The sequence below is a fragment of the Patiria miniata genome, unplaced genomic scaffold (assembly GCF_015706575.1).
Source record: "Patiria miniata isolate m_02_andy unplaced genomic scaffold, ASM1570657v1 HiC_scaffold_22, whole genome shotgun sequence".
Taxonomy (NCBI): Eukaryota; Metazoa; Echinodermata; class Asteroidea; order Valvatida; family Asterinidae; genus Patiria; species Patiria miniata.
In genome coordinates, this window is record NW_024037061.1 from 16,589,800 (window position 1) to 16,602,347 (window position 12,548).

A 12,548-nucleotide genomic window follows, 5' to 3' on the forward strand; every position below is an offset into this window, starting at 1 on the left:
GGTGCATAACCAGGTTTTTTTTTGCCCGTTGCAATATCAAATTTGAGTCCCGTTAATCTATTTTCACTGTCCCAATTTTAATTTGCTTCTATATTCATCACTGTCCCGATTTTCCAGTTAAAATCTCTCTAGCCAGTTGCATTCTGCCACTGCACCCTAATGCTACTGTCTGTACTGATTTCAATAACGCTTCAAATCAGACTTCTTTATAATCTATTTCTGGGCTATCCGCTTCGGTCCAAAAATTGGGTCGCCGGAATCAAATGAATGGAAGGAGCAATGCTCATAACGATTTTTGGCAAGGTATGCACATCTAGAGTTGAAAAATGTGTGATAGCTTTGTAGTGTGAGCGGTGGCAGTTTTTTGGGTGTTATCACTAATATTTTTTGTTCAAAATGGCCGCCAATATGCTTGTTACCGGATTAATATGAAGTAACAAGCATGTTTCGGCCGCCATTTGTTTAAAAAAATGAAAGCACCCAAAACGCTGCCACCGTTGCAATGCTATCACATATTTTCCAACTACAGGGATGCATACCTTGCAAAAAACACAATGAGCATTATTCCCCTCATTTGATACCGACCATACCCCCAGGCTGATGGCCTATTCAACTAAAAGTTACCAATCGGTGACTCTAGAACCATTTTCAAAGAGAAGGTCATGTATGTTTCAAGTCGAGTATCAAAGGACATGAGCCCAATTTGTGCCATGCAGTCTTGAGGCAACTGGTACTGTGAGGAGAATGCTGTAGGATATATATGGAATGACCCAAGTATACAGACCAGCACAGAGAATTCCGAGATCAGTTTGTGGGCCAGGCTTTATTGAGGATCTTGACGATCTCATCGTAGATGACAAAGACGAGGGCCACGTCCAAACACACTCTGGACAGCCTGGGAACCGTCCCTTTGTAAAACCTGCGACAAAAAAAAGTAAGAAAGCAAATATGAAGTGCAACAAAAAAAGCCACGAGAATACTTTTTAGTTGAAAGGCTGTGCTGTACTGCACACTATTAACTGTAATCTTATGCTACATCAAATGTGATTTACCACTGAGATGGGTACCGGCATTATTCAATGCTGGGAAGGTAACAGACTCGCTGTGGGGGAGGTGTGGCGATCCTCCCACAGCAGCATATGAGTCTGGCCCAATCCCTTATGAAAGAGAGATGACACTCCGTTCCTGTTAACACAGGTTCGTCCACTTTACTTTACTTTTCAGTTGCCGGGGCCCCATTTCATGGTTTGCATGCTTAGCATTAGCGAAAAAAATCCCTGCTTAATGTAGCAGAAAATTCTGTGCTTATACAGCCCGGGTTAGCATAGTTCATGGGTTAGCAAGGAATTTGGGCTTATGCACGTGAATACATCTTGTAAGTAAGGATTCTGTGCTTACAGGGTTAGCACAGCAGTTTTTTCTGCTAGCTCTGTTTGCACGAAACGGTGATCATAAGCACAGAGATGAGATTCCTGCACAGACCCTCAATGGTAAAAATGCAAAAAGTCATACTACAGTCGACTCTCGTTAGTACAAACTCTGTTAATACAAAATTCTGGTTATAACAAACATAAAGCCTTGGTCCCGACTGTGCACTTATGTGCACAATGAATGGGACTGATGTTCCTCTTAATACAAAATTCTGATCCTATATAACAAACAATTTGGCTAGGTCCAAACGAGTTTGTTATAACGAGACTCGACTGTATTATTAAGTTGAGAGCAATTTGCCATTACTGTAGCATTTATGTCCCCCCCCACTTTTTAATTAGGTGGGAGGATATCATATCGTTTGTTCCCCCCCCCCCCCACTTTTTTTGTCCCTGAATAAAAATTGTGGCCTACATTTGATTCTATAGCTCAGAATCATAGCTGATTCAATGACTCCAAACTCAAAAATGATGTTTAGGTGATGATCTTTTGCTCAAAAGAATTTGGTTCAAGTGGTCACAAATTGCCTCAGATCGCATCACAGAGCATCTAGAATCCAAAATTTTTCCAAACCCCTAATCAAGGTACAATGTATGTCCGCCGCACTTTTCCGAAGCGACTGACACCCTTGAGCACATACACGCTGGGGTGTTTTCCTCTCACGCCGCATTGCCATGCATTTAATACTTACGCCCTAGGTCCTTCATGTTTCCATATCTTGACAGCACAGTCCCAGGTGTTCTTGTACTTGTGTGCCTCAAGACCCTAAATGAAAAAAGAAAAAAAAAACATCTTACCACCTTTAGGTTTTCCTTATTTTAACTGCAGATAAATAAGAAAATTAAAGTGCACAAATTCTAGAATTTGCAATTATTTTTGGTTCATTGTAAAATTGTTTAATACTGGCATATTGATTTATGGAAACTGATAAATCGCCTGCCTTGAAAGAGAAATCATACCAAAAATGGACCTCTCACTTCTGAAAATCTAAAACATGCGGACTAGTGCAACTCGGTGTACTCGTACATAGAAGAAAATTTATGAAGTTATTTTATGGCAGCCTTTAGGTGAAAACCGAAAGTGAAATAGAAGACCAAGATGTCTTTTAGGGTTTAATTTTTTTTTGAAAAAAAATTAACAGACTCATAAGTATTTACAAAAAAAATATATAAAGTGATCGCTGCTAAGGACTGTACTCAAGCCAGCCCAACTAGAATCCATCGGCAGTTGGTTGCTAAATCTTCACAGTGATAATTATACACGATGTGAAAACAAATGTGCACGAACAAGGAGACCTAGGAACGATAATGTCGAAGGTGAAAGGTCGTAAACAAAATTCAATTTTACCCATCTCCAAGTGATATTTCCTCAAGAATACCAAGATAATATTCCAACATTTGTGTTTCTTGGGGTGGTTCCACTTAGAAATCATTCTTCCAAAAATTATAGAAGGTGGAAAGACAACCCAACGTAAAAAGTCCACAGGTGGGCCACACCTATATTTTAGCACAGTAATTGACCTATCGTGGTAGAATCGCGTTAGAATCGCGTTAACGCAGCTTGTGACATGTTGTCCAATCACATTATATACAAATGGGTGCAGAACGCGCAAAATCTGAGACAAACAAAAACACCATAGGGTTGTCTATGTTGGCGTGGCTAACTCGCAAACGGCGATAGGTCAATAATTCCATCTGTACCTGCATCCTCGTCTTGACGACATCCAGAGGAGTGTTCCCAAACACGCTGGCCGCTCCGGCCATTCCACCAAACAATGCCGTGATGAGAGGGTTAATGTACTTGTTGGGGTCTCCGCCGCGGTACCACTCACGTAGCGAGTCCATGACGAAGAAACGGATGGCCTGGTTACTGCCTTGCTTCATGATGGTTGCCGTCAGACCCTGGTAGGTGCCGCGGAAGCCTGGGACAAAAAAATTACATGGTTAATGGTCTGAGAGTAAAGAGAATGGAATAGAGGGCTGTCACTGACCCACGTGACCTACATCTGGGTACCAAACAGTCAGTTTCGCTACAGTAGTAGGCAAAGATTGTACAGGGTGGATAAAAAAACCCGAAACCGAGATATTATTGCTAATTGGAACAGAAGTAGGGCACATGTGAATCAAAGGGAGATATTTTCTGTTGGGGTTGAATCTCCTCTTTAAAATGACACCCTGGTCATGTCATTACATTCACGGTTGACTGCGCAGTGACTAATTTAATGAAAGGATCTATTTAGAGACTTGCGCCACTTTTCAATTGTGGTTTTGTTGGGTCAGTTGTCACAGAGTGAAAGGCTATGCTTGCCAATCAAGGCAGGTGGGGAAAAAAAGAGATTTCACCATGAAAAGTGGCGCAATTCGCATGGAGTTCATTATAAACAGACACGTTAAGGCCACTTCCTTTTTTTGCATCTTGTTCAGGTGAGTTTCTCGTGCAACTTTCCGATGCAAAATGTTTGTGCACGTACAGCACACATGAAATGAATTTGTGCACAAAAATGTAAGGCTATTGTTAGTAGGCCATACTATACATAAAAGTCTCAATTAAAGTCTTGTCTGTGGTGTTAAAAGGATGAATCTGTCCTATATAAAGAAGGGAATCCTCCTTACCTTGTTGTTTGACAATTTCTCTCACACCATGGAAGAAGCCTTTGAACTTTGGTTTAGCTGAGGTCTGGTCGTTGATAAACTTCACCTTGACGGTCTCCATGGGAGTGACGGCTAGAATGGCTTCACTCACGCCGGCCCCCAGACCGCAGAACAGACTACCGGTCTTGCTCAGGGCTCCGTTGTTTCGACTCCTCCACTTGTTCTTGAAGAATTCGTTAGCACCAAACCTGAAATTTGAAAACAAGCAGTTGATGTATCAGCTGCCTTGATGACAGATTTGGTAAATGTTTTTTTTTTCTTGGATCCTTAGTGCAAAAGTGATTGTCATGTTACAGAAATAAAGCTTTGACAACTTGTTCACAGTGTTGGCACTTGAGAAGTAGGCAAAGTTGGTAGGTTTGTCATGTATTTTTCTTCAGTTTTAAACACATCAGCCTGCAAACGGTGAGTTTGGGATTTTTGTTCTGGTCTGCATTGTTCAGCATGTATTGTTCAGCATGTTAGAACTCAGATTGTTTACTGGTAATAAACAGTTTGCCACTTTGTAAATCTTTGACAGAATCATGCTGAACCCGCAAACATTCTCCAAGGTTTGAACTAAGTTTGACGTTTAAAATTTTAAGAGCAAGTTTGAAGTTTGAAAAGTTAAGAGCGACTGGATCAAAAGATGGACTGTTGCTGTCAAAATAAACTTACAAAGTCTAGCAATTAGAAAACTCATTAATGTGTACAATTTGCCTGTCTGAAATCGAAGTCTATCTGGGTCGATAGAGTCACTCAGTAAAGTTTGTCACAAGCCAATGTGTCCATCTGGCCGGGTCTATCTCCCGTTTCAGTAGCATGGAACGACTGAGAGTATTTCTATTTACCCTCGACGGGATGCTAGTCCATGGTAGGTTACTCCCAAGCTAATGCCAGTACAGTGTACCCATTTATACTCCTTGGCGGAGAGAGGCAAGCGGGGATAAAGTGGCTTGCCCAAGGACACAACACATGGCCAGTGGATGGATTCGAACCCACCCTCTGGAAAGGGGGGGGGGGGGGAGGGTGTAACAATTTTTTGTTATGGGGGCGTGCTTCCTACCCCCCAGCTCCACCGCTGCTTGTGAGGAATTATGATGGACTTGAGAGGACTTGTGAGGACTAGTATGATGGACTTGTGAGGACTTGTGATGACTTATATGATGGACTCGTGAGGACTTATATGATGTACTTGTGATGACTTATATGATGGACTTGTGAGGACTTGTGATGACTTATATGATGTACTTGTGATGACTTATATGATGGACTTGTGAGGACTTATATGATGGACTTGTGAGGACCGATACAAACCTAATGGCAGCCTTTGGTATAGAGCCATACAGCAGTGGGCTGAGACCCCTGTAGAGACCAAAGTACCCATGATGGTGTACGGTGTGCTTGACGCAATGGATGGGGCCGCGGTACAAGGGTTTGGCCGAGCGCTCGTCGAGTTGGAGCTGAGTCTTGACGTACTCGGTAGGGAATGTGATGCAGATCTCAATGCCTCCTGCTATGCCACCTGGAAGACAGATAATGAGATGCTTGAAGATAATGTCTCATTGTCATTGATGCCTTTCAAAATGAAGGCATAATGTCAATCAATGGAGTAGAATATAATTCATAACATGAATCAGATTTTATTTTTTAAGCCTACAGTGTGTACACAAGAGAAATAAAAAACATGGAAAATTGAATTATTTCTGTTACAATTTCAATTCCTAGATCAATATAATATGCAATACCTTGTAAAGATATTAACATACGGAATTCAATTTTTATTATTCCCTTAAAGGAGAAGTATGAATTATATGTATAAATGTATGTGCCCAACTCTTCAAGCTGATAATACTTTTTTTTCAATGCATTCCGTAGCAGCATAAAAACGTTTGGTAGCAAAAAAAAAGTCTTCAATGGAAGGTTAACTTGAACATCATCGATTAAATCTACTACATATAAATTTTCAACTGTCCCCTATGGTTCTTGACCTGTCTGCCTATTTTTAGTTTAAAATATTTCAACTATATTTTCTTCTACTCTAAATGCAAACACAGAGCCTGTTATCAACTATGAATATTCTATGTGCTTGCCTCTAGATCTATCCTCAAACATGTATTATTACAACACCTTGTTTCTTTTCAATGGTATATTTTGTTTCCGACACGTTTAGTGTTTATGAACAACATGCAACCGTTACAGGAATTTCCGAGCAGTAATTTACAATTGATGAAATGTTTGGTGTGTGTGTTATTACACTGATTGATGCAGCATTTTGTTGCAGTAAAAATTACTGAAATTCAATCATCAAAATGATAATAACATTAACAGACTGCCTATATTTATTGCAAGTCATGATGAGAGTTTCTCTGTGTTGAGGGAGACTGCTGCAGATCAGATACCGTCTGTTGACCCAACTGCATGCATTAACCCTTTGTTGTCAAGTCCTACAATTGACTGGGCTGCATGTATGCCCCCCTGACCAATCAGCATCCCTGAATACTGCCAACACCCATCATGAATATTCAGGAGGGGTGTGTGCATGAAAGCTTCAGCTTTTTTGCAGTGAAATATTGCTACTGGATGTACATTGTACATTGTACATGTACATGTACATGTACTATCATGACTATGTCCATGTGGCACATTATGTACATGTACACTGAACATGTACATGTACATGTACATGTACAATGTACAAACCTACAATGTATACACAATGTACTGTACATACCAGTACATGCAAATAGAGTTGATTTCTGTAAATAGATTGCAAATAACTGTGATAGTATTTACAAACTTGTACAAGTACTGCATGTATGTGAACCAACGATATTGGAAGGCAATGAAATAAGAAAAGCACAAAAAAAATAGTATTTACTTTTAAGTCAACAAAACAACTCACAAAATACACAATCTGAATGTTGATAACACAAACAGAAATTAATGTCTCAAAAATATTTCAACTTCCGGTTTAGGTACCAGGATTTTTAACATCAAACAAATGCATGGTACCCCAGCATTTTGTTGTCAACAGAGAACAATCTTTCAATCAGTATTTTTGAGGGTCTACATGTAAACACAATCATGTGAACGGTGGCTTAACCCTAACCCCCTAGGCCCTTGTTGCTTACAACCATCCTCAATCCTCCAAAATCCTCCAAAATTTTTCAACTCCGCCTAAATTTTTCAAAATTGTCAGACAGTCCTGCCTCAAAATGCATTCATCCTCAATCCTCCAAAATCCTCCTCATCCCAAAACTTTGCACTCGTGTTTAAATGAAGGATAACCAACGCCATATCCTTCAAAATCATCAGACAGTCCTGCCTCAAAATGCATTCATCCTCAATCCTCCAAAATCCTCATGTGCTTCAATCACCATTCATCCTCAATCCTCCACAATCCTCATTTGATTCAATCACCATTCATCCTCAATCCTCTAGAATCCTCCAAAACCGCCAGGAGGATTTTGGAGGAGTGAGGTGGGTTAGGGTTAACATTCACACACACAGACCAAAGTTGTGCATGTGCCACATCAGAATTGTCCAAAATTATTCATTATTTTTTTCAATTGCATATATTCAGTGAAGCTAGCTGATATTAGTCAAAAGCTAGTATGTACAAACACCTTGTCAAACTGTGGTAATATAAATTTCAAATTTAAGGCAAAAAAAAAAATATTTGCACTCCGAGCAGACGTCAAGTGGTGGGTTTAATGTATGCCAACATTGCCTCGGATGATCAGTGCGTCAAGGCGTAGTACGAGTGTGAAGTACATGAACGGTAGGGACTCAATTACGGGAAGTGTCTAGCTCCCACGGGCAGTAAGTGTCAGATTGGATTCAACGCCATGGCATGGGGGAAAAAAAGGCAATTTTACGGTCGATTTAAAGGCTTCCCAACTGTGATACACGCTGCTTGAGAATAAGCCACTCTCTGATTCGAAATTTAAAACATTTTTAGAAAAATACTGCATGGTTTATCTAATATACTTTGATTCATTTTTAAACATTAATAACAGCCAGGATTCCTGATCAATATATTTATATGAGAATTTTGTAAACTGCAATTATATAAAAAATGTGATTTTTTTTTTTTAAAACAAGTGTTAGTACTGAACAAAAAAAAACCCAAAACAAACTGAAACAGCATTCATCTAAACGCATATATTCTGATTGTATGGGCATTCATGTATAATTTGTACAATATCTAAGGCACCCATTCCTTGTACAAAAATACAGTACTTCCAGCTTGTTGAATATTGTAAACAAATCAATAAGTGTTCACAGCTGTGCATTTGTATTACACATGGACTTGAGTTCGCTATTTTTGTTGTAAGCAGTTTTATTTCAAAGCTACGTACAACAAAAGTAAATGATTAATACACAAATTGAAGGTTTACTTAAATTTCAATTCTTTCGTGATTTTTGGCAGACAGGTTTTACTGTCTCATTTGTGTGTTTAAGAGGCACAGGAAAACACATACACATAGGAAACCCAAAATGATTAAAACCATGAAAATGAGGCCAAAAAAAAAAAGCTTCTGAGGACTTTTTGAGAAAAAAATTCAAAAAGTACAAAAAACAATAAATAAACATTATTAAAAATTGATGTGGCAGGAAAAAAAGATGGGGGATGGATGAGAATTTTTTTTTGTATTTGGCCTTATCCATTTCTGGCCATTGTTTCACAGCAGATAAGATAATATTTCAACCGAGCTATCTCAAGCAGTACAGGTTGTTGGTGACCATCACTGTCTAGTATCCTTCCTCCACTGAGTTCACTCATAATTTAATAGCTGGGCCAGGAAGATAAATCCTGTAACTGGAATTAGTCTGGGGATCAATATCTGGTCGGTGCCCACACATCTATCATTCTGGAGTGGCATGCATAATATTTCTTTTACTGCGCAACATTCGATCACAGAAGCCTTTTTACCCAAGAACCATGGATGGATTGAGGCCATATTACTGCATGTTGAACATGGGTAATATTGAATACTGGTAAAATGTACACTGTATGTTTCAGAGTCCCAGTATACCAAGGGAATAGAAATACAGTCAGCTGTAAAAACAAAAACAAAACAAAAAAAAATCTATTTCAAATCTGCTTTTGGACTGGTGTTTAAACTAGGAGTTCACGTGTAGTTTTTAGAAAATCTCCCCCCCCCCAAAAAAAACCCCTTAAAGATCAAGTAGATTTCTTTGGGGATCAACTAATGAGTAATTTAGTTTTGTATATTATCAGTACTAAATATATCGGCTGATATTCCAGGATAAAAAAAACCACCCTACTATCTTTCAAAAATGCGCACACAAAGGTTGTACCTAAATACAGGCCCTGGAAAGTCTAAATAGACAAAATTGCTGATAACAATGTTTGACTGTCCTAACTAAGTATAGAACATGGGCTCCAAAATAACTTGATTTGTTAAATGGCTGGGATGGCGTGCAATCAGGTAGATTTCAAGGATTAGAACTAACCCAGTTATGAAAGAGTTGGTGAAAATATATTCACCACAATTTCACAGCTTGAAATAGAGGCAGCTCTAATGCCTTCTTAGTTCTTACTGAACAAATCACTGTGTTTCAGCCCGGCTGAAAGCCTTTACTTGGCTATTGTGACATGTTTGCATTTGACATCGGGCATGTATTTAATCTTCATATAAAATCAACTTTTAGTCTGCTTATAACTAGGTGTAAGATTTGCGCTTGACGCAGTGGCCTCTCGCGCATGCAGCTGCAGTGCAGTGCGTTGCTAACTTGTTCCTTTTTTGACACGTGCACATAGTGTTCGAATATTGTTTTTAGTTGTAGTTTGAGTGTACACAAGGAAACAGTTTTCTACCATTGTTACCATTTTAACCATTTTTAGCTGTTTTACTGTTTGGATCAATAAATTACTGGATATACAGCTTGGAGTCTTTCTTCAATGGTATTGCGGAACGCGTCAGAATCTGTGAGAACTCGTCGTATACACTCATCGGTAAGGAAGATCTTACACTAGGGTTCCCAATTTTTCAAAACTTTGCTATTGTAAAAACAACATTTTATTCGCACTATTTGTCTTCAGATATGGAGACCATCCTTTTAATATCATTAAATTAATAAAAACATGCGTTACGCCCTGGTCCCAACTAATGTTGGGACTGTCCCAAATAATGTTGGGACTTTCATAGTCATAGCCATGGGCGTCGCGAGGGGGGGGGTAAGGGGGGACACTTGCCCCCCCCCTGGAAAGGCAAAAAAAAAAAAAAAAAAAAACAGGAAGAAAAAAAGAGAAAAAAAAGAAAAGAAAAAGAGGCGCGAAGACAAAGTGGTGTAAATTTAATGGGGGGGGGGGGCAAAATGTCCCTGCCCCCCTCTAAAACTGATAAATCGAGAATGTGTTGAGAAATACAAGCATTTTTTGGCAAAAAATTGTTTTGCCCCCTCTAGAAAAAATCCTGGCGATGCCCATGGTCATAGCCCTGGTCCCAACTAATGTAGGGACAGTCCCAATAATGTTGGGACTGTCCCAACTGATGTTGGAACTGTCCCAAGTAATGTAGGGACTGTCATAGTCATAGCCCTGTTCCCAACTAATGTCAGTGGGAATTAGTTGGGACTGTCCCAATTGATGTTGGGACCATTGTCATAGATGGGGCGTAACACATACAAGTATTAACAGATGGTAGTTTTATACTTTTGTTGTTGAAATTTGTTGCATTTTGTTTTGATGACAGGATCGTTAATATGCTTAGTGTTGAATTCCATTGGTTTCAGGTGTGTACATGTGTACCTAGAAACAGATTTACTTAAAACTAATTCGTTGCGTCAGTGCAACAAGGTCATAATAACTCGATTCTGCAACAAAGTCGTATCTCGCGCAAATACGCTCCGTGCATCAAGGTCGTATCTCGCGTATCGCGACGTCCATTGACTTTGTGTGTACATCCGGGTTATTTTAAGCAAGGTACGACCTTTTGACGGAAAATTTGCGTTTCACATACATAATGTCACACGCCATTTTAGGAGATATGACCTTGTTGCAAGGACACAACGAAATACTAATTTATGTAAACTAGAAAAAAATGCATAATTTTTCAGGAATATCTGGGATACATGTTATGCAAGTGTTTCTGTTGTGGCTGCAAGGAAAAAGGCCTCATCATATTAGTACTAGGATTCAAAATTTACAGTTGAAAACCGACATTTAGAATTGGCTTGCCTTGATTCTCGAAGAAAAAGAAGCAACCTAGGGAACATTATATGAGTCAACCTTGTTTCATTGTACGAGTATAAAATGATGATGCGGCATCAATCTGGGACAATGAAATATTTCAAATTTTGTTAGGAAATTATACTTATAACATTTTCTTGACTCCCCATAGACTTCGTACACAACCGCTGAAGTGGCATCAGGTTGCAACATTCTTTCCAACATTTTTGATTTTTTAATTTCAGCATTAAAGGATCTGGATTAATTATGCATGGTCTGGTTTTGGCTTATCCACTTGTCGGAAACATGTTAATGTACACCTGAATCTACCTGAATGTACACGTATGCTGATAAATATTCAAATAACAAAGGTATAAAAATATTGTTTAATGTTACATTATAACATGTATCATGTCCAAACAATATTATAATCTTCAAACAAACCACAATTTTGGGGTCTTCCTTTATAAATTATATACTCAAATTTAATAACTAATAAAAGAAAATAGTTTATTAATATACTGTCGACAGTTTAGTGTATTACCTGCCAATATAGCCTTTCCAGGGTGAGTGGACTTTCCCCCTGTTCGGATCGGTGCTGCAGCAGCCAAAGCTAGCGGCCGTGCCTCGCCGAAAGCTGGGTTCAATCGACTCGATAGGCCCGGTGAATTTGTTGCAGTGCACGCTGGCGACGTGGGACTTGCGGAGATCCCAGCACAGTCTCGAATCGTTCCTCGGCTACTCATTTTTCAAAGTTGACAAATCAAATTGTTGTTGTTAAATGAAAGAATGTTTGCTTCTGATCGCTGAGGAGTAAATTTTGCGCTTCGTCTGTGACGGAAAATGTTAGATTTCTAACGAAAACGGAACTGAGATATGCAGCAGCAACACAGCACAACATCCGTGCTCCGGGAGGAAAGGTCATCATCAGCACACATATAAACGTCACCATAAGTACCATCCGATATGAGACCATCCCACCTTATGAATATGCATTACACCTTGTGTTGTGTCGCGCGCTTTATCGCACAATCGCGTTCGGGAACGAGATTTCAATTATTGTGGCAACGGGAACAATGGATCGTACCATTATTTTTAGCAAGGGCCCAGTAATTTAATTAAACGTAATAGGACAAAGGTATTTTTCATACAGTTATTGAAATATATTTTACAACATTTCAATATAATATTTAAAAGCTAACAAAACATTAACTTGTTAAAAAATCGACAAGTTCAAAATCTGAAGTCTTACTCTAAAGAAATACATACCTTCGATAAATTAATCG

At 39.1% G+C, this 12,548-nt stretch overlaps 1 protein-coding gene across 1 annotated transcript; it reads right to left on the reverse strand.

Moving 5' to 3' along the window:
- Positions 1 to 529: 529 nt before the first annotated feature.
- Positions 530 to 12,204, reverse strand: LOC119730436 (tricarboxylate transport protein, mitochondrial-like). Its single transcript, XM_038203325.1, has 6 exons — positions 11,807 to 12,204; positions 5,379 to 5,586; positions 4,044 to 4,270; positions 3,132 to 3,352; positions 2,123 to 2,196; positions 530 to 919 (listed from the first exon to the last, which is right to left on the reverse strand). Exons 1-6 carry the CDS (start codon positions 12,006 to 12,008, stop codon positions 805 to 807), a joined length of 1,047 nt encoding a protein of 348 aa, XP_038059253.1. The 5' UTR covers positions 12,009 to 12,204; the 3' UTR covers positions 530 to 804.
- Positions 12,205 to 12,548: the final 344 nt, after the last annotated feature.